Below are 22930 nucleotides of genomic sequence, written 5' to 3'. Positions count from 1 at the left end.
TTTTTTTGTTGCCAAATTGCAGGGTCTTTATTGCCAGCAGCCATGGAGGACTCGCATCCCTCCAACCTGTGGCCCTGAAAGGAGGGTGTCAAGACCTTTTATACCCGTAAAACCACCTCGGGAGTGAGGGTGAGGGGCAGGGGTGGGGGTGAGGGGCTTCAGATGTTCTGAGGGCTAGTGGATTCTGTAAATCACCCCCTGGGCAGAGATGAGGGTGAGCGGCTCCAGATATTCCAGTGGATTCCTGAGCAAAGATGAGGGTGAGGGGTGCCAGACATTTCGAGGGCCAGGGGCTTTGGACATTCTGTTACTTAAGTGGTTCACAAAAGTCAAGATTAGCATTTGTTTACACATTGTCTGGGTAGGGTGGAAATTACAGTCCTTAATTACTTATTACAAGTCGCAGGGGCCAAGATGGCATGGGTTTGGACTGCTTGCCTGTCACATTTGGGTTACAGAGAGCAGTTTCAATAGAAAGCTGAGGTATGGTTGAGGTATGCAGTTTTATGGGGCTTTTACCATGTCACATTCCCCCCTTGTTTTATTTACAGGAATTAAATCATTGATTCCTCCAACAGGTTAGTATTGTTTGTTGGTTCTAAGGGCTAATATTGAGACCTTAATATCATTAGTCTATGTTTTTGGTGTACCCTGATATAGTGGGGATAGTTTCACAACCCCAATGGGGGCAAAAGAATTCATTTAAGCCTCCACAGTTCCATCTTTTTTTTTTTTTTTTTTTTTTTTTTTTTGCTGTGCGGGGGTGGATCCTGGGCACAGATATAACCCCATGGTCTGGAGTTGTTGCTCTGCCCCTAAACTTGTTCTGAAATTTAGGTTGGGACCCAGGAAGGCACTGAGGTCTAGGGAGAAGGTAATGGGGTTCTTTGGAATGTACTCCAGGGTTAAATTGACTAGGGTGGATCCCTTCCCAGTTAAGGAACTAACATATCCTCCAGTGGAGCCCTTGGTGAGGACCCATTGATAGTAGGTGGGTTCTAAGAGGGGTTTGCTATAGGGATTTACAGCATGGATTAGGGTGGTGAGGGTGGTGACCGAGAAGAGCGCACAAGTCTTAGCTTTAGTGAATCAGGGGATGAGTGTTTGACGCTCCATTATTCTTGCAGTGGGGCAGTCTTAATGTGGTGTGATGAATCCAGGCCGTTAGTCCGTTCACCTTGAGTGCGGTGGGTGTGGTCAGGATAACCGCGTAGGGTCCCTTCCAATGGGGAGTGAGGCCAGAGGTGGCAAATCTTTTAACAAGGACAGAGCCTCCGGGCTGGAAGGGGTGTGTTGGCTGGTCTGCGAGGTCCAATATGGTGGGACGGGTGTCCTTAATGAGCTGGTGTATCTGGGATTGAACAGACTGGAGCACCTGTAAGGACTCCAGAGGTTCCCGGGACCCTGAGGAATTTCGGGTGAGTGTCGGCTGGGTAGTTGCTCATCCTCCACGGGGCTGGAACTCTGGGGACCTGGAACATCTCAGGGGGCGCCTCTCCTAGAGGTCCCTGAGGTGGGAGCGGCTTTTTCTTTTTTTTTTTTTTTTGAGACAGAGTCTCGCTTTGTTGCCAGGTGCCAGGCTGGAGTACAGTGGCACCATCTCGGCTCACTGCAATCTCTGCCTCCTGGGTTCAAGCAATTCTCCTGCCTCAGCCTCCCGAGTAGCTGGGACTACAGGTGCGTGCCACCACGCCCAGCTAATTTTTATATTTTTTAGTAGAGACGGGGTTTCACCATGTTGGCCAGTACGGTCTCGATCTCTTGACCTCGTGATCCGCCCGCCTCGGCCTCCCAAAATGCTGGGATTACAGGCGTGAGCCACTGCACCCAGCCAAGACTAGACTCTTTAGAGGCAATTGAAACCATGCCTCCAATTATGGCCAGATCAGTATATTAGTTTCCCAATGACCCTCTAACAAATTACCACAAATTTAGTGGCTTGAAACAACATGAATTGAGTGTCTTTCAATTCTGAAGGTTGGAATTCCTAATTGGGTCTCACTGTGCTAAAATCAGGGTGTCAGCAGAGCTGTGTTCCCTTCAGGAGACTGGGGGAGATTCTGTTTTCTTGCCCTTTGCTGCTTTTAGAGGCCACTTGCATTCTTTGCTTTGTAGTTCCTTTCCATCTTCAAAATCAGCAACGGCCGGTTTTTTCTCACAGCCACACTCTGACCTTAACTCTTCTCCGTCTTCCACTTCTAAGGATCTTTGTGATTATATTGGGCCTACCTGGCTATTCCACTTCAGCAATTAGAAATGTTAATTCCAACTGCTACCTTAATTCCCCTTTGCGATGTGACATAACATATTCAGAGGTTCATGGGCTTAGGACATGAAGCTTAGGTTCATGGGCTTAGGACATGGGCTTAGGTTCATGGCTTAGGCTCTTTAGGAGCCATTATCCTGCCTACTACAGTCAGTATTACAGCTATCTGGGGTGCAGGTTCAACAGCTGCAAATCAATCCTTGCAGAGGGCATTTTCACCTTCTGAGACATGATGTTGACCCAAGAACAGGGCTCATTCATTTGTTCTTGTGGTACTGTGCAGCTCCAAGTATTTCTTGAGGGCTGTGTCCTAGACAGCCAATGAACAAAATGAACAAACTTCCTCAACTCGTTTAAAGACTAGGGCAGGTATCAGGTATTGGGACTAGGGTATAGGTATAACATAGTCACATGACTAAATATATAATTTTTTAAAGACTGTGTTTAGTTCAATAAAGGAGAAGTTCAGGGTGTTTGCAGATTTAATGGTATGTACCGCCCTAATCCAGGTCAGAAAGTCTTCCCCTTGAAACTGGTGTTTGAGCTGAGCCGGAAAGGATGAGGGCATGGGGGCGGGGGTGGAGCTCAGGGAGGGCGTTAGTGCAAAGGCCCTGGCAGGGGAGGGAGCTTGGGGGCTTGAAAGAGCTGAGGGATGGCCACTGTGGTTGGAAGTCAGAGCCAGAGAGAGACAATGGCATAAGGGGAGGCTAGAATAAGCGCCAGATCATATTGGAGAGTCCTGGAAGCTGTGCAAGCAGCCAAAGTACCTGGGTATTTAAAACATTTGAATGGCGTTACCAGGGAGGGCTGCCAGAGCTGCATGTTTACCAGATGACTCTAGCTGCTAGTGTTATGTGAAAAACGGGCTTCAGTGAGACAATAGTTGCCCAATTGTAGCATCTGAGAGACGGTGATTCCTTAGATGAGAAGTGGAGAGAGGTGGCTGAAATAGTTCATTTAGGAGGCAAAACTAGCAGGACTTGGTGATGGATAGTTATGGGGGTTAAGGAAAAAGGTATCCGGGGAGGACTTAGATTTGGAGAAGTAGATTCAGGGCTTAGTAAGATCATATGTTTTGGATCTGTTAAGGGAGTGCTACTTGCATGTAGTGGGTAAAGACCTGCAGTGCCACCCACCATCTTCCTCCCTGCAGGACAGCTCTACACCAAAGACTCATAGGGCCTCAAATGGCAGCAGCGCTGAGGTTAAGACACCCAAGTTCAGAGGCTACTTAGAAGAGAGCAAGCTGGCTGAGCTGGCTGAGAGCAGCCAGTAGAGTGTAACATGAGAAAGATGTGTGAGAATGAGTATCAGGTGGGGAAGATTGAAAATGGGTCCTGACTTTAAGGATGTGGTAAATTCTGGTGACCATAAGTTTCTGTGACATGGGGGTCAGTGAGGGAGCACCTTTTTTTTTTTTTTTTTTTTTGAGACAGAGTCTAACTCTGTCGCCCAGGCTGGAGTGCAGTGGTGCTATCTTGGCTCACTGCAACCTCTGCCTCCCAGGTTCAAGCAATTCTTATGCCTCAGCCTCCCAAGTAGCTGGGATTACAGGCGTGCACCACCACGCTGGCTAACTTTTTGTATTTTAATAGAGACAGGGTTTCACCATGTTGGCCAGGCTGGTCTTGAACTCCTGACCTCAGGTGATCCACCTGCCTTGGCCTCCCAAAGTGCTGGGATTACAGGCGTGAGCCACCGCTCCCGGCCTAGAGAAGCTTTTAAGTAGAATTAAAGAGTAAGGTAATAAGAAAATGGAGACAGTGAGTGTAGACAACTCTACAGTAGAGATAAACCAGTAACTGAAGGGGGAAACGGGATGAGTTAGGCTATTTCTGTGTTTTATTTATTTTTGAGATGGCATTTCGCTCTTGTTGCCCAGGCCGGAGTGCAATGGTGAAATCTCGGTTCAGAGCAACCTCTGCCACCTGGGTTCAAGCGATTCTCCTGCCTCAGCCTCCCTAGTAGCTGGGATTACAGGCATCCACCACCATACCCAACTAATTTTTTGTATTTTTAGTAGAGATGGGGTTTCACTATGCTGGCCAGGTGGTCTCGAACTCCTGACCTCAGGCAATCCACCTGTCTCAGCCTCCCAAAGTGCTGGGATTACAGGTGTGAGCCACTGCACCCAGCTATTTCTGTATTTTAAAGATAAGAAGACTGGGCCCAGTGGCTCATGCCTGTAATTCTAGCACTTTGGGAGGCCAGGGCAGGATTGCTTGAAGCTAGGAGTTTGAGACCAGACTGGGCTACATAGCAAGACCCCGTCTTTACAAAAAAAAAAAAAAAAAAAAAAAAAAAGCTGTGCATGGTGGTGCGTGCCTGTAGATAAAGCTACTCTAAAGGCTGAGGTGGGAGGATTGCCCAGGAGTTTGAGGCTGCAGTGAGCCATGATCACACAATTGTACTGAAGCCTGGGCAATAGGGCAAGACCTGATCACAAATAAAAAAGTAAAGTAGTGATGAGAGGCATTTGAGCATTTGGAAATGCTAGTAATCCTAGGGGGCTGGGACGCAGACAGGGAGGGAAGGACTGGCTTTAACCTGGAAGAGTGGCTTACCGCAGTAGCAGGAGGGGAAGGGAAGAAGATGGATTAATTCATCCAGTGGCCTATGGAGGCTTCCTTGACCTCTGCCTCTCACATCGTGGTGGAAGCTTTGACAGCTTAGGAGGGGAGTCAACAGCAGATCACTGATCCCAAACTGGATTGTTGCGTGCCTTTGAAGTCAGGGAAGGGTTTGATTTTAGGACTTGTTGGACCAGTAATGAAGGTTCTGGGTGTTCTGTGAACCATCAGCAGCAAAGACAGGGATATAACACTGGTCAGGTTTCTGAGGGAGGCTGTTACCTGGAGCATTTAATGAGCAAACTTTCTCTTTGGAATCAACATTGCAGTTCCTTTTTTCCCTCCAGTTTTCTTGCATGTTCTTTGGAGCAGTTTCTTCTGATCAGCAAGAACACTTCAACCACCCTTTCGACAGTCTGGCAAGAGCAAGTGACAGTGAAGAGGACATGAATAATGGCAGTTTCTCTTTACCTTAATGCTTAATGATGGCTGAGCTGGCCCCCAGCCCAGTGACGGGCTCACTTGCCCCTCAAGCACGAGTTTGCATGTTTAGTGTCTTAAAGAGGTTGTTCCAGATTTCCTTGGAATGGAGGATGGGCTTCAAAACCACATCATCTTGTACAACAACTATATCTAGAAATGGCTGCTTGTCAAGTGTATGTAACTTGCTTTAAATCCATTATGCTACTTCGGAAGCAGAAAAGTTTTCTATGAAAGAAAAAAGCCCATTAGAGTTCTTCAGTTCAGTGTACATTCACCCTAGCACTTTTAACACCTTTGCTAGTTAGTTTTATAAAGGTATTTAAACTTTATTCAGCAGCCATTTGGAGTGCATCAAGATGGCTTGAAATAGAATTTTGTGATTTGTCGTCAGGTATCTTTTGTATTTGATTGCAAATATTTGGATTTTACTTTTCTCATGTAATACCATGGCCTTTTTTGTCCATTGTTTTTATTTTAAGACTTTAAGTAGAATAAACCCTGGAAAAAAGATCAAGAATAAAAATTATATAGTCATCTTCATTTGTTTTTCTTTTTAGATGGAGTCTTGCTCTGTCACTCAGGCTCAAGTGCAGTGACACAATCTTGGCTCACTGCAATGTCTGTCTCTTGGGTCCAAGCGATTCTCCTGCCTCAGCCTCCCATGTAGCTGGGATTACAGGTGTGCACCCTATGCCTGGCTAATTTTTTGTCTTTTTAGTACAGGGTTTCGCCATGTTGGCCAGGCTGGTCTTGAATTCCTGACCTCAAGTGATCCACTGCCTCAGCCTCCCAAAGTGCTAGGATTATAGGCTTGACCACCGTGCCCAGTCTAGAGTGTTTTTATAGATTGTAAAATTTTATTTCCTAACCTCAAATTGTTCTGATTTTCAGATGTGATTTTTGATTTGCAGTATGATGCAGAAAAGAATTTAATGGAAGTGATGCCAAATATTTCTGTATTATCTGACATAGAACAGTATCCTCCACTGCCAAGACAGCTGAGTTTGGAGTAGAATAAGGTGGAAGACAAATGTCTGTTTTTGGCCCTTTAAGAGTTAGCTTTTTACCTGCACAAATGGACTAAAAAATCTGGCACAAAACATGGTTATATAATGTCTTATGATGTGTGCCTCTCCCTCCCCCAAACCTGTTTACAGTCAATTATAACCTGACAAACGAGACTTTTGTAACATCTTATTGTTAATTCTTTCTACAACCTTCAAACCGTAAGGAAGTGTTAACTGGCAAGCAATTGTACTTTAGACTTTGTGAGAAATTCATAAAGGTGGCTGAGTAGATTAGCATGCTTTAGAACTGTGAATAGGGTTCTAACTGAAACCAGAATGAATTTGGCTCCTGTAGCTTAGTAATGAGTCATAGCTACCCACAATAACATAATAAAAACTCAAGTTCATCCCAAGATGTTCCTTAGTGAATGAAAATGGGTGTTAACCAAGCTTTTTATGGTAATTGGCAATGCCCACATAATTTCAACTAAAAGTCCTTCACATTGTAGGCTGAAGATTTATGTATCTCATGCTTACACTGATGAATTAACACTGAATTTCTGGTATTTCTTTTTTTTATTTTTTTATATTAATTTTTTTTTTTTTTTTAAAGATGGGGTTTCACCATGATGGCCAGGCTGGTCTTGAACTCCTGACCTCAGGTGATCCACCCACCTCAGCCTCCCAAAGTGCTAGGATTACAGGCATGAGCCACCGCACCCAGCTCGAATTTCTGATATTTCTAATAAATGCAGATGCCTACACAGACAGCTGTCTGTTGCCCAGGTTGGAGTCCAGTGGCCTCAACTTGGCTCACTGCAACCTCCACCTCCCAGGTTCAAGCAGTTCTCCTCAGCCTCCCAAGTAGCTGGGATTACAGGTGCTCACCACCATGCCCAGCTAATTTTTGCATTTTTAGTAGAGATGGGGTTTCACCACGTTGGCCAGGCTGGTTTCAAACTCCTGACCTCAGGCAATCTACCCGCCTTGGCCTCCCAAAGTGCTGGGATTATAGATGTGAGATACCGCGCCCAGCCTCACAGAGAGCTTTTATATACCACAGTAACTCTGTAGGTCTCTTTGTTGAGGATAAAGTTTCTGATTCATTCATTGCATTGAAATGATTCATTGAAATGAATGAATCAGAGGGGTTTAAGTCTTGAAAGCATCATCAGTAATAGCCTGGATGCAGCATTGGACTATTTATTTTTTAATTTTTTTAAGAGATGAGGTTTTACCTTGTTGGCCAGGCTGGTCTTGAACTTCTGACCTCAGGTGATCCACCCACCTCGGCCTCCCAAAGTGCTGGGATTACAGGGGTGACACTGTCAGGGTGTGGTGGCTCACACCTGTAACCCCAGCACTTTGGGAGTCATAGCCAGGCAGATCACTTAAGCCCAGCAGTTCAAAACTAGCCTGGGCAACATGGTGAGATTCCGTCTCTACAAAAAATGCAAAAATTAGCCAGGTACTTTGGATTTTAGAATTGGATACAGAGTGCTAAGTTGAAATACAGTCATGTGCTGCATAACAACATTTTGGTCAATGACGGACCGCACAGACAGTGGTGGTCCCATAAGATAATGGAGCTGCCCTATACAGGCGTACCCTTTTTTGGTCTTTCATACTGTAGTTTTGCTAAACCATTTCTGTGTTTAGATATACAGATACTGTAGTGTTACAACTGCCTACAGTATTCAGTACAGTAACATGCTATACAGGTTTGTCGCCTAGGAGCAACAGGCTATCCATATAGCCCAGATGTGTAGTAGGCTAGACCATCAAGGCTTGTGTCAGTATACAATGTCGAAATTGCTAAGGATTCATCTGTCAGAACATCTCTGTTGTTAAACAACATGATTGTACACCAAATTTTTTTTGTAGCTTCCCTCTATACTATATGGAAGGTGCAAAGCCTCAGCTGGGAAAAATTTCTATATTTTACATTCAGTTGTCAGTCCATCTTAATGAATTTTTGAGGAAGCTAAACTGATGTAGTGAATAGTGAACCAGTTGGAGGCAGTTAAAGTAGTAGTACATATTCACTGCTGGGAAAACTAGGAGGCTTGGAAATGAGGACTTGATAGAGACCAACAAACTCAATGTCAAGGGCTGGTGTCTCAGTTACTACTCAAACCAAAAGGAGTACACAGATTAGTATAAATACTATATTTATTAAATATCTTTACAGTTTATTTAAATGTATTTACAGAACTATTCCTGCATAAGTTATAATTCAGACATCCAAATTCAGGTAATTGCCTCTTGGGTAATAAGACAAATAATGATAGTCTCAACAGAAAAAAGCAGCTCATTAGTATACACAGATTCTAATTTGCTTCATTATTTAGCCATCTTTGTCACAAACTACCTGCTAACAGTTAAAATTTTGACACGGACACTTTTTAGTTGAGAAGTTCAATTTTGCAAAGAATTTAATTTTTTAAAAATAGAATCCAAATATGTTCTGCTTCATGTTTTGTTTTATAAGCAGATTTTGGTTTGATACTGTAAAATTTTTTAAATGCACAAATGTGATAGTTTCCAGAGAAACTGAACGCTGTAGCTTCTACCAAAGACAGCTAGTATTAAGGTGACAAGGAACCATGAACTTGTCCAAAAGTACAAACGTTTACAGTTCTAGCCAATCTTGTTTACATTCTCCCAAACACTCAAAGCTGACTCAATAAATTCCCACGATTCCTGCCTTGTTACTTGGTGTGGTGGGCTAGTGGTACTGAAGGTGGTTTCCGTCTCTGGACTACTGTCCTATCCAGAACACACGCAGCTGATAAGAGAAGACACTCTCCCATCATGCAAAGTTTGAAACTGAGTTTCTAATGTAGACAAGGCCCAACCCCCAGACATGCACACCTGGAATGGATTCTTTTGTGATTTAGTACCCATCAACCATGTCAAGCAATTACAGTAACTCAGGACAAATAACTTGTTCCCCTCCCCCCATCCCATTTCTTCTTTTAGTTTTTAGAGCCTATGGACTCTACTGCATCTCCATTTGGTAAATTTTTTTTTTTTTTTTTTGTGCGCAGGCAGCTTAAGTTCATAGGAAGAAATAAGGTTCTGATATGTTTAGAGTGCACATTTTAAAACAGAACAAAATAAAAATTTCAAGCATGTGATAAAAATATTGATTTTTATAATACAGTATTGCTTTATAAATATAGATGGAAAAGCTATAAACTTTACTGGTCTTTGGTGCATCCAGAGAGGGATAAGTAATTTGCCATTTGTAAATTAGAAAATCCAAATTTTATCTTTTGTTATAAAAGTCCATTACATGAGGCAAGTGTGTGTGTGTATGTGCACGTGCATGCATGTGCACGCTGCTTGACTTAAAATACCATTAACACACACATCAGGTTCAGAATCAGACCCACCACATGGTACAGCACAGTAACAACCCAGGGAGGCTTGGGTCTGTGACCTAAAAAATTCTTCTATGGGTCCAACACAGCCTCTGACCACTGAGAGGAGAGATACTTGTTAAGCAGTGCTCCAACTGACCCCCCGGCAGTCATAAAATTAAGTGCATAACACAAAAAGAACAGGGGAAAATAGAGAAAATATTTTATGTCACTATCTATAGGCCAGATCCAAAGTCAGTTCCACTGTGAAACACAATTCTTGCCTCACTACTTTCAGTATCACTGGAACAAACACAGTGTCAGTTTCTAACAATCATTTCTCAAAAAGGTAAGCTGAGTAAATTGAGTTGTATAAAATACCACCAATCTAGCTTTACAGAGATTGTGTCTGACAGGTTAAATGAGAGCAGAGAAAAACCAGAAACTTGACGAGCACTGCTCTTACCAGGAATTAAATGTGGGTGTTGGAAAATGAATGCAAAATATATCCAGATCATAAGGCTACATACCTCTTACCAAAAATAATTGAAAACCTAAACAAAAGAGCTGAAGTTGTCAGTCCTAATATAAATGTGTTTCTTCTAACAAAACCCTTCTGGATGCAACTTTCTTTATTTCTTAAATACACAGAGACTGCAAATAGTTTGTGCAAAATAAATACTCTGCCACTTGCCACTCATGCTTCTGTGTTTTATCATAGCATGATGATTTCTCCTTAAATAGAGTCTTCCTCCAGACCCCCCACCCCACCCCCACCTCGTCTACCAAAGAATTCTGTTTTGTCAAGTTAGGGTAGTTAAGGCATTCTGACATGTAATTAAAGGTGATTCAAAATAGATTATCTAACATTATGCCAATTTAGGAATAGTAGATAAATTACTGAACGGCTTACAAATGAATAACTCATTCTTATTATAAATGAAATGCCTGTTACAAGCATGATGCATTGAAATATAGTAATGACATGTACATGGTACATGTTAAACAATTTTAAATAAAAGCTTGACGGTTACTCAAATATACAGTACAAATTCACAAAACAAAATCTTTTAAAACAAGTTGAGGTAACCTCAAACATAAATTTTAATGCAATAAACCAGGGAGTCAGTATCTCCTTTAGAGAAAAAGACTTTCTATATTCTCCTCAAGTAGATTCTCATCAGGTTTAATTGCATTCTCATCTATACACCAATGTTACCTGACTTATATATAAAACATGGCTTTAATTTAAGGATTTCTAAGTATATATTTTTTTCTACCACCAAGTTAATGAAGGAAAAAACTGACCCAAAAATATATATCTTTACAGCAGTCAACTTGTACACAAACCTTAAAAATAAGTTTGAGCTTGCAGATAATGGGAAAACTGAATGCGGGGTAGTTTTGTAAGGAAACTATACACTGCAAAATGGCTATTCAGAAACTGTAAACATTAAGCTTGATTCAGAAACCCCTAAATTTCTGTGTGGGGTAATTGTAAATGTCAGATCATCACTGGGAGTTTTCCTCATGGACATCTGTGCTGCTGCTACACACAGTGCTCTCTCCACATGGACTCACTGGATTTGGTGCATGCTCTATAGAAAGCAAAAGGTCTGAGAGTACGAGTATGGGTAGGTAGCATAACCACTGGAAGCCAAGAAAATTCAAAGTTACAGCTGTCTGTTCTCAACACTTCAGGCCTTGGGCCTAAAGTTCTCATTCAGGGGTATCCTATCAGACAACTATGTAGAATTTCGGCCATAACATTAAATTTCTAGGCTTTGAGGGGTTTTACAATCTTAAATAGTATTTCCATAAAAAAATATTGGTAAAGTGTCTCCCCCACCCCTCCTGGAGATCAGGCCTCAGCCTGTGATGTGGACTAATCAAGAAACTGCCAAACTTTAACCACAGGAACACAATTAAGCATCTTCTTAAAAGCATGAAATATTTGCATCCATAGAACTAAAATGGATTTTTCTCCCGATTTGTAACAAAAAAGCTCTGGTATCAAAACTGTATAACCCAGAGCATGTTTTAGAGCAGAATCATAAGCCCCTGAAAAATAGGAGTTTATAACAGAAACATAAAGCCACACCAATCATCATAACAAAGACGATGCCTGTGGAGTACACATGTAACATTTCTTTTGATGAATAATGTATGTTTCTAGTAGATGTATCATTACGTACAATTTGCATTAGACTTTTACAATCCCTTTAGCATACTAGGATTCTGAATTCACTTTACCAAGGATTCTGAATTCACTTTACCAACATTACTAATTTTCAACACTTCAACTACTTTTGAAAAGTAACAGCCATGGTGGCACTGAACACCTCCATCTCCATCATGGAAAGAACATCGAGAAATGAAGGCCAATCTTCAAATCTTGGATCTCTTCAATTGCTGCCGGCAGATATGAGCTAGTGAATGATAGTAGTGGTTCTCAATAAAGATCTCAACGGGTCTCAAAAAGACAGGCAAAAGACTTACATCACTGGCCATTGAGATCAGTGGCAAAGAAATGTGGTCCTGCCAGCAGGATCAGCACACATGGCAGGGAAAATCTGGGACGATGAAAGGGAAGGCAGGACTTGACACTTCGGCTAGTCAGTCTGTATACTCAGCCACTATTGAAAGAAGGACGGTAATGTCATCTGGCTTTCCACCTACAATGAAAATGAAAACCTGTTAGTGTGTTTTCTTTTCTTTCTTTCTTTCATCTTTTTAAATTAAAAAAAAAAAAAGATGGGGTTTCACCATGATGGCCAGGCTGGTCTTGAACTCCTGACCTCAGGTCATCCACCCACCTTGGCCTCCCAAAGTGCTAGGATTACAGGTGTGAGCCACCACGCCCGGACTGTTAGTGTATTTTCAAAGGAAAAGTCAATAAAAAATGTGGGCTTAAATAAGTCCTGGGAGACAAAATGTTTGCATTCCAGGCAGTTTTGGTTTGTCAATATACCCTAGTAGAATAAAGAAAAAAATATTTGATAAACAGTTAAACAAAATGCCAAGAAATTACATAAAACTGAAGCTTAAAAAAAAAATCTTCCCTGCTTCTTTACAATAGGGCATCTGTCAAATGGCCACCACACCCCCTGCTCACATTAATCACAGTGAATCTGACGAGAAAGTTACATGCTTCTACCCACAGTCCTAATTTAGACAAACATATCCAATGTTTTGAAACTAGGAATAGCCTTGTATTCTAATCTGCCAAACAGCTATGGCATGCACTTTTTTCTATTTTAACATTTCCTGGAGGGCTAAGAAATGTTTTACATTATCATAAAATTATATCAACAAGAAACTAATTCTACTAGTTCTGATACGCTAGCACCTACAAGTCATCCCAGCCCTAAGACAGAGCCACTGGCCTGCTCCCAAAGTCACACATCATGCAGTAGATAGGACAACTCTTCAATCAAGGGCAGTTTCACATTGCTTCCCTCTTCAAACCTTGCTGTGGCAATTTGGCAGGCAAATACTGTTGAGTCCCACAAAGCCAGAGGAAGGGAGAAGTGAAATGTCAGCCACGTGAAAGGCAGAATGTTAAACTGTTAGGAATGTCCAGGCACTCTGGCCAGAGCTTGGAGGCCTTTTGGGCTCAGGTCCAAGCATTGCAGTGGTGGCAGTAAAAGGCTTCAGGTTCTGCCTTCCTCTGCAGCCAATGAGGTTCGCTTCTGAAGGGCATCCTGTGTGGGGAAGACATGACGACATGCACTTGCTCTCACCCTCCTGACCTTGCTGAAAGCCACCAGTGCACAGCTTGGCTGGGAGAGGACACCTCCACAGTCTCACACAGAGCTCACAATGCTCCACTCTACTGACACCATGTCCCTAGCCAGTCCCTATGACCTTCCCAAAGAATGCTTACCTCTCACATTCAATCCATTGTCACATGCAAACTGTGCAAAAGGTGACATATAATTTGGGTCATAGGCCAGCTCATGAGCCTGCTCAGCAATGCTTCTTGCAGTCTGTTGTATACTCTCATAATTTGAATTCTAAGATAAAGCATGAGGAAGTTATTTTACCATAATGCTCAAGACAGTAACATTTATCTAACCACTTTTTCCATCATTTAAGTTTTATTCTAGTTAGAAAAGACATTAAAACATTATGCCCTGGCTAATATGAACAAGACACCAGTGCTGTCTACACAAGATATCAATCAGTAAGTCCTTTGCTATGGTGGCCTTGAGCCCTAAAGTTTGAATTTTCATTTTTGCCTTTTTCCCAGTTGAAATTCTAAAGGTAGTCTTGCTAAAATAGGATGAATTGAAAAGGAAGCTTCTGATAGCCTTTGAAGGATGACCTCAAAAGTCTCCCTGCTTAGGAACACATGCTGGCCAACCCCAGTTTGTTCTCCAAGTAAGAGTTGCCAATTGCTCTAGTGAAGATACCTGCAGAATTTTATATCATGAGGATATTCCTGTCTAGCTGTGTAATCTTGGGCCACACCCTTATCCCTGCGGCTCCAACTTCCTCATCTGCAAAACAAGAATGGGAACACGAGCTCCACTTCACAAAGCCAGGAAAAAATGGAAAGCCTAGTTTTCATCTCCTTCCTCTCTCTATGAGACAAGCCTAAACTATTTGCTTACTGGTGGCAGCTCAGGTCACACTGAGGCTTCTAGTGGCCTGCTGCCCTTGGCTGGCTCTGGCATGACTATTTCTTATCTTTGCTTGATTGAACACCTGCTGGTGTGTTAGAATAAAAGAAAAAGACAACCAGGACCCAACACCATTAGACACCAATTAAAATACAAATAAAGATACAAACAAGAAATGCCCTCATCTAGACTTTTCCTACTTTTACCAACCTATGAAAAACTTGAGTAGGAAGCTTCTTTTTCCAATTACTCCAATTATGAGTATTTCCATTTACAACTGTTTGAAAGACCAGAGCTATTATTATTTTCCTGGAATTCACAAAATAGTTCTTTCCAAAACTACAAAGAGCTAATGCAACTGAATCAATAAACCTCAGCTGTCCAGAGAAGGTCACTCTTCCCAAGAGCTAACCTTTGAGTTAATTACCTTTAATTTTTTTAGCTCCTGAAGGATCATATAATCAGGCATGTTGTCAAAGAGTCCATCTGTCGCCGTCAGGATAATATCTCCTAACTGAACATCAAAAGACGTGCTATCAGCAGCATCCGGACTGTGGCAAGGACAGGGGAGGGACAAAGTTAAGAAGGCCCTTTAGAGATGGGTTCAAAATGTCCTACAGGCACTGTTTTCCAATGCAGTAAGACTTCTGCAAGAAAAACTGATTTATAATAATGGAGTCAATTTTTTTTTTTTGAGACAGAGTTTTGCTCTTGTTGCCCAGGCTAGAGTGCAATGGCACGATCTCTGCTCACTGCAACCTCTGCCTCCCAGGTTCAAGCAGTTCTCCTGGCTCAGCCTCCCAATGGAGTCAATTTTTTTAAAAGTCATTCTGAAACTCCCAACCCTGAAAACAGTTAACTGAAAACTCTAATATAAATGTTTCAAAATCTTAACTGAAACTACCAAGTAAAACCAAGTCTGATAATTAGTCACAAGTGGCTGAGAAGGGGGAAGGGTTCTCTTCTGAGTCAGATCTAACACACCTCTAAAATCCTAGCAGAAATGAGCCTTTATTCCTAATTCTTTTTTTTTTTTTTTTTTTGAGACGGAGTTTCGCTCTTGTTACCCAGGCTGGAGTGCAATGGTGCGATCTCGGCTCACCGCAACCTCCGCCTCCTGGGTTCAGGCAATTCTCTTGCCTCAGCCTCCTGAGTAGCTGGGATTACAGGCTGCGCCACCATGCCCAGCTGATTTTTTGTATTTTCAGTAGAGATGGGGTTTCACCATGTTGACTAGGATGGTCTCGATCTCTTGACCTCGTGATCCACCTGCCTTGGCCTCCCAAAGTGCTGGGATTACAGGCGTGAGCCACCGCGCCCGGCCTATTCCTAATTCTTTACAGCCAAATTCCATTCTCTCCTTTTTTTTAATTTTTTTTGAAAACAAGTCTCACTCTGTCGTCGAGGCTGGAGTGCAGTGGTGCGATCCTGGCTCACTGCAACTTCTGCTTCCCAAGTTCAAGCAGTTCTCCTGTCTCAGCCTCCCAAGTAGCTGGGACTACAGGCACGTAAGATAGTGCCTTTAGGATTACAGGTATGCACCAACATACCCAACTAATTTTTTTTTTTTTTTTTTTTTTAACATTTTTAGTAGGGAAAGGGTTTTGCCACGTTGGTCAGGCTGGTCAACTCCTGACCTCAGGTGATCAGTGTGCCCCAGCCTCCCAAAGTGCTGGGATTATAGGTGTGAGCCACTGGACCAGCCCACCCTCTCTTATTCACATTTTTCACTCATCAGTTTCCTTGTATGTTTGAATCTGGCTCTCAGGGTGCCATGCCATAGTGAGTGTGCGATGATGAGTACCCATGGAGAACGACATGCCAATCCTATAAGAATTCATTCACTTAAAATATCAACCGAGTTTTGGCATAGTAAGGACTGTGTGTCTCCTAGAGGTCCCAAAATGCTCATCATGCATGCGTATTTATTAGTGTGCCTGGTATAACAGGTCCTCAAAAAATATCTTGATATCTTAACCAGGCACAGTGGCTCACACCTGTAATCCCAGCACTTTGGCAAGCAGAGGCAGGCGGATTACTTGAGGTCAGGAGTTCAAGACCAGCCTGGCCATCATGGTGAAACACCATCTCTGCTAAAAATACAAAATTAGCCAAGCATGGTGGCGAGTGTCTGTAATCCCAGCTACTCAGGAGGCCAATGCAGGAGAATTGCTTGCTTCAACCCCAGACGTGGAGGTTGCAGTGAGCTGAGATGGTGCCACTGCACTCCAGCCTGGACGAAAGAAGTGAGACACCATCTCAGAAACAAAGAAAAGAAAAAAGGAAGGAAGGAAGGAACAAAGAAAGAAAGAAAGAATAAATATCTGTTATGTAACTAAACGAGTGAAGCAGCAAAACAGATGACTCTCCAAATTGGGGAAAAAAACTTTTCAATATACTGTTGAAGAAAGCAAAGTGCAGACAGTGTGTTAGGTGTGTAGTATGTGCAACCATTTCCATTTTTAAAAAAGGCAGAAAGACACACAGAGATGAATGCTTCTATATGCAGAGAATAAATCTGGACAGAATCAAAGAAACTGGTCATAGCAGGCCATGTGTGGTGGCTATGGGAGCACTTTGGGAGGCCAAGGCAGGCGAATCACTTGAGGTCCAGAGTTCAAGACCAGCCTGGCCAACATGGTGAAACCCTGTCTCTACTAAAAAATACAAAAACTTAGATCATGGTGGTGCACACCTGTAGTCCCAGCTACTCGGGAGGCTGAGGCAGGAGAATCATTTAAGCCTGGGAGGCGGAGGTTGCAGTGAGCCAAGATTGCACTATGGCACTGTAGCCTGGGTGGCAGAGTGAGACTCTGTCTCCAAAATAAAAAGAAACTGCTCATAGAGGCTACCTTTGAGGAGAGAGTATGTGGTGAGGGCAGGAACAGGAAGCAGATGTCTCACTAAACTTTTTTATGTACAACTCTTAAAAAAAAAAAAAAAAACCAGATGGGAGATCTTTTTTTCTGACAATGCCTGATGAAAACAGACATAAAAATGGGTGGAGAGAAAAGATCATATATTCAGAGATCATGGCCTCCTGAGGCTGATCCTTGGCGACTTCTTAAGGCCAGTTTCACTGCTTCAGGCCTCCATGGGGAGGGAAAGTTGAGATCTAATAATCTGCCTTATCCTGTAATTAAGGAACAAGAGCCAGGAAAACAAATCAGATACTGACCTGGAAGGGAGGCACCAGACTCAAAAGCACCCTAAGCTTGATGGAAAAACCCCAACACTTGTGTAAGCAACATGTGACAAGATTTGTGAAGAAAAAGCGTAAAAACAAAAGCACACGTGCCTATGGGATTCACACTAAGTGCAATCAGAAAATTTCTGGTTCATCTTCACTTGACTGAGGAAAAAAAGTGGCACATGTAAAGTTCTGCCATGTGCTGCTGCAGGAAACCGACTCACTTACACATTTAGATAATCAACATTTTGTAAAAACGTCTACTAAAGGAAAACCTGTAAGTTGAAGTTAAAATAATATTCTGTAGATAAGAGGGACCAGTAACTAAGGAGACACATGCAGCACGGAAAAAAAAAAAAAAGACCGTAAAACTGAGGGAAATTAGGTCAATTCTTTCTGTGGAATAAAGAGAAAACAATGCAAGATGCTCTCATCTGCTTGGCCTTTGAAAGCTAATCAGATTCTAGAAGTGTAGATTAATGACCAGGCCGGCACTGAAGCTGTTTTATGCTGAGGTTTTTCTTTCCCCAGGAGTGTCCTTTGCTATTCTCTCTGTGAAAGTCTTGCTCCCATTGGACAGTTCGTCCTCTCTAACACTCCCAGCCATGAGCTTGGTGTTCCGCCAGCTGCAGTTTTGCCCATTTTGATTGAACATACTGTGCTGCTGGAAACTTTTGACTGCATTGAAACATGAGCTGAAATCACATGCTAGCGAGCTGTCTCTGGGCTCCAGGGGAGGCCACCTCCACCTTGCTGGCATGCCAGCAGAGTGCTGTCCCGACCTGTCTGTCCCAAAGACAGTGTGTGAGATACAGCAGGACTGCTCCGGCCCTTGGAAGCCCAACAATAAGAATCAAATGAAGAAAAAATTATAGCACCTGTCTCCAAAAACTGTGATCTGAGCTTGGTCTCTACGGAGGCCTTGGCGTTCAACGTTCTCCCCACTCCAGTGTAGCTAATGATGTAGATTATAGCCAACTTAAGAAGGGCCTAGAATCAAATACTCTTCCAATTATGGTCACCCACCTACTTTTACTTTTTACTTTCAGATTTAGGTTGGTGACCATAATTGGAAGAATATTTACTGGTAAGTTACTTTTACTGCTAAAGTTACTTTTTAGATGGGCAATACTGAATATTTAATTATATAACATGCTCATTCCAGTTTAAAAGATGGTAATAATAATTCATTTTATCTTAGTTTGGACCTAAGAGCTGGTTTAATGAGAACTATTAAGTAGAGACAAGTACTTGCTAGAATGCTTCTATTTTTACAAAAGGTTCATTGTCCATTAATCAACATTTATGAACTGCCAATGATGTTTGTGCCAGGTCCTATAAAGCTGTAAGACTGTTAAAGACACTGAAATCTGAGGCTGTCTTGGCCTTACTCTGACACTTATCTAAGAAAAGATAAACTGTAAAAGTCAACTCAAAAAAGCACCATTTTGGCTAGGCGCAGTGGCTCACACCTGTAATCCCAGCACTTTGGGAGGCCGAGGCAGGCGGATCACAAGGTCAGGAGTTCAAGACAAGCCTGGCCCACATGGCAAAACTCCATCTCTACTAAAAATATAAAAATTAGCCAGGCATGGTGGTGGGCATCTATAATCTCAGCTACTCAGGAGTCTGAGGCAGGAGAATCACTTGAACCCAGGAGACGGAGGCTGCAGTGAGCCAAGATCATGCCATTGTACTCCAGCCTGGGCAACAAGAGCAAGACTCCGTCTCAAAAAATAAAATAAAAATAAAATAAAATAAAGACCGTCTTGGAAGATTCTTGACAATTTAAAAATGAACTGAATAAAGATGTGAGGAAGAAATAGAGAACACCTCAGTAACATTATCAAAGAACATATCCAAGACCACTTTTTTTTTTTTAAGAGACATGGTCTCGCTATGTTGCCCAGGTTGGACTCAATCAATTCTCAAGCCTCAGCCTCTTGAGTAGCTGGGACTACAGGCCTGCATCACTCTGCCCAGCTCAAAACCATTTTGGTTTGTTTTTTTTTTTTTTTTTTTTTTTTTGAGACAGAGTCTCACTCTGTCACCCAGGCTGGAGTGCAGTGGCGTGATCTCGGCTCACTGCAACCTCCACCTCCAAGGTTCAGGCAATTCTCCTGCCTCAGCCTCCCGAGTAGCTGGGACTACAGGCACCTACCACCACGTCCAGCCAATTTTTGCATTTTTAGTAGAGATGGGGTTTCACCATGTTGGCCAGGATGGTCTTGAACTCCTGGCCTCAAGTGATCCACCCACCTCAGCCTCCCAAAGTGCTGGAATTATAAGGATGAGCCACTGCACCTAGCCACTCAAGACCATTTTGATTCTGTTTCCTAAAAGTTCTATTTGATGCATGTATAAGAGGTCTAGAGAATCAGGAAGGTATTCTGAAAAATAATGCAGATGTCTGTTTGTGCTCTTCCCTAACAATGTATGCAAAATCTTGTACAAGCAATGGCATGCATGAACAATGACTCATTTCTCCAGCACAATAAATGTACTATATGTATCATGTGGTGTCGATATGAAAAACTGATATTCTGTAAGTCTGAAATAGTATTTTGACAGTATTGTCAATTTACTGGGTGTTTATCAGAATTCCACTTGGCTAAATTATCTGCTTCCAGCAAAATATCTTTCAAAGTCACATTAAAAGGTCCTCTTGATGAGAACATTCTCAGTGTCTTCTTTTCATGGACATGTCTACCCCACTGCATTCAAGGGGGACAGGAGGGGACTATGAATGAGCCACGTCCTGCTCACGCTTAATGGCTAAGAGGGGAGATTACCTGTCGCTCAAGACGACTCCCTCAGCTTCGGGGGGAGCGATTGAGAGCTGGAATGGAGTGTTGAAGTAATGCTGCTGCTCATCTGATCGGTGCACAACTTCACCACCCCTGACAACCAGGAAGCCTGAATCGCCCAGGTTCGCCGTGTGTAAGCGGTGGCTGGTTCTGTCCAGCACCACAATGCAGGCAGTGCTGCTACCTAGAAACAAAAATCATCTCCATTTATTTTTTCTTCCTAGGCTGCCTTTGCACACACATTTTAACCACATAACCCCAAAGAGCAACACACCATAATTTGAATCTCCTGCCTAAACAGGACCTTTCTTTCTTATGCTCCACATCCTCTATGAATGTCAATAATATTCTGATAAGGGTTAACATGGTGGGGAAAGAAAAAGGATTTGTACTATACATAGTAATTGGGTCACTGATGATCTGAATTCTTCCATTTGCAGAGATAGAAAGCAATAATGACTGGTATTTAATCACACTATTTCATTTTAACAGCACTGTCATCTGTGCCAAATGCTCAAAAGCATGTTGTTGAGACATTAAATTTTAATACTTAAATGCCAGAATGAAAATGTTACATTTTCCCAACATTTCTTATTAAGTCATTGGCAGGAAGCCTTCTCCACAAAATTCACTAACATTTAAGACAGGGCACATAGCCACAATTTTAAACCAGATTTCCATCTGTTGAGGTCATGAAAAACTTTTATTGGAGACTAATGACCCACTCACTATGAGGTAACAAGACCAAATTTCTGCAGGCAGCTTGTGGAATCAACCTGTTCATTTGACAGAGACTCTGAGCAAAGAGCTCTGCATTGCTTTGCTGTGCATGGGCTACAGAATCGTCCCTAGACTGAAAGGCTAACAGCACAACTAGCAGAGACTACTGTCGAGTCTTAACAGTTAAACCTATACCTACCTCCATCCGAAAAATGGCAACGTAGAAAAATAGGCAGTTTACAAAGAAGTAAGTGTGAAAAAATGACCACCTCACTAGTAACCCTTTTCACCTATTAGTTTAACAAGAGTCAAAAGGAGATAATGCATGCTGTTGGCAAAGTGTAGGGAACATACCCACTGCACAGAAAATTCATTCTGCAGCAGTGAAAAGTAAAAGTAAACAACTTTTCTGGAGGACAAGATAGCCCTGAAAAATGTATGTCCTTTGATCTAGCAATTCCGTCTGTGAGAATTTATGCTAAGAAAATAATTAGAGGGGCAAACAAGACTTAAAACAAAAATATTGCTTAAGATGAAGAACTAGAAACAATCTAAACATCTAAAATAAGGGACTGGCTAAATAAATTACAGTACATCCATACAGTGCAAAGATATACCATCATGTAAGACTCAGGAGTACAGGCTCTGGAGTCAGCCTGCCCATGTCTGATTCCTAGCTCTGCCACTTCCCTCCTCTGTGACTTGGGGTGAACTACTTAACCTCTCTGTGCCCCAGTTTCCTCATCTACAAAAACAGGGATAACAGTAAGTACCTCATAGAATTATTTCTCAGGATTAAAATTAGTTAAGTCATGTCAAACCCATAACAGATAGTGTTAGCTATTTGACAGCTGTTAAAATTATGTTAAAGAAATATATTTGAAAGGAAAGGTGATAACTAAGTAAAATAAGTAGATTACAAACTTGTATGAAAGTTTCCTTAACAAAAAAAAAGGTGATGTCAAAACTTAAAGAACTGTACACTAAAAAAAGTTTACTAGAAGTAAATTTTCTTGAAAAAGCAACAATAGGCAAAGTCTAAATTGTTAAAATGATGATTAAAAGCAAAACATGGCTGGGCATGGTGGCTTACGCCTGTAATCCCAGCACTATGGGAGGCCAAGGCGGGTGGATCATGAAGTCAAGAGATTAAGACCATCACGGCCAACATGGTGAAACCCCATCTCTACTAAAAATAGAAAAGTTAGCTGGGTGTGGTGGCACATGCCTGTAGTCCCAACTACTTGAGAGAGCGAGGTAGAAGAATCGCTTGAACCCGGAGGTAAAAGTTGCAGTGAGCTGAGATTGTGCCACTGCACTCCAGCCTGGTTGACAGACCGAGACTCCGTCTCAAAAAAAAAAAAAGCAAAATAAAACAATTGGACCATGGAACCAGCTGTATTAAATCCCAATGGGCCATCATTTTTCAGTTATGTGACCACGGCAAGTCATTTATGCTCTCCAGACTTGTTTCTTCCTAACAAAATGGGGAATAGGGCTCGGTGCAGTGGCTCACACCTGTAATCCCAGCACTCTGGGAGGCCAAGGTGGGTGGATTACCTAAGGTTAGGAGTTCGAGACCAGCCTGGCCAATGTGGTGAAACCCTGTCTTTACTAAAAATAAAAAAAATTAGCTGTGCATGGCGGCGTGTGCCTGTAATCCCAGCTCCTCAGGAGGCTGAGGCAGGAGAAATGCTTAAACCCAGGAGGCATTACATAGGATCTTATCAATCCATTTAAGGAGGCAGAGGTTGAGGTAAGCTCAGATGGCATCACTGCACTCCAGCCTGGACGACAAGAGGGAAACTCCATCTCAAAAAAAAAAAAATGAGGAATAGGTAGGGCTTGGTGGCTGACGCCTGTAATCCCAGCACTTTGGAAGGCCAAGGTGGGTGGA

The 22930-nt window shown here is 42.4% G+C and overlaps 2 protein-coding genes across 7 annotated transcripts in view; one reads left to right on the top strand and one right to left on the bottom strand.

Annotated features, from left to right (window-relative positions):
- RAD9B (RAD9 checkpoint clamp component B) overlaps window positions 1-5853 on the top strand; it is a 40374-nt gene extending 34521 nt beyond the window's left edge. For all 6 annotated transcript variants that reach the window (XM_012469069.3, XM_064379851.1, XM_064379849.1 and 3 more), the window contains one exon: window positions 5184-5853. In XM_012469069.3, coding sequence (XP_012324492.1) covers window positions 5184-5312 — 129 coding nt within the window. In that variant the 3' untranslated portion in view covers window positions 5313-5853. The remainder of the gene's footprint in view (window positions 1-5183) is intronic.
- Window positions 5854-8480: 2627 nt separating this feature from the next.
- Window positions 8481-22930, bottom strand: part of PPTC7 (protein phosphatase targeting COQ7) — a 48525-nt gene continuing 34075 nt past the window's right edge. The window contains exons 3-6 of the mRNA XM_012469067.2: window positions 20299-20497; window positions 14744-14867; window positions 13578-13707; window positions 8481-12366 (exon numbers count right to left, since the gene is read on the bottom strand). Of these exons, the coding sequence (XP_012324490.1) occupies window positions 12308-12366; window positions 13578-13707; window positions 14744-14867; window positions 20299-20497 (512 nt within the window). The 3' untranslated portion in view covers window positions 8481-12307. The remainder of the gene's footprint in view (window positions 12367-13577; window positions 13708-14743; window positions 14868-20298; window positions 20498-22930) is intronic.

Source organism: Aotus nancymaae, unplaced genomic scaffold (genome assembly GCF_030222135.1).
Source record: "Aotus nancymaae isolate 86718 unplaced genomic scaffold, 86718_ANA_hifiasm-v0.15.2.pri h1tg000021l, whole genome shotgun sequence".
Taxonomy (NCBI): domain Eukaryota; kingdom Metazoa; phylum Chordata; class Mammalia; order Primates; family Aotidae; genus Aotus; species Aotus nancymaae.
Note: the sequence above shows the minus strand (reverse complement) of the source record. Positions and strands in the feature narration are given on the sequence as shown.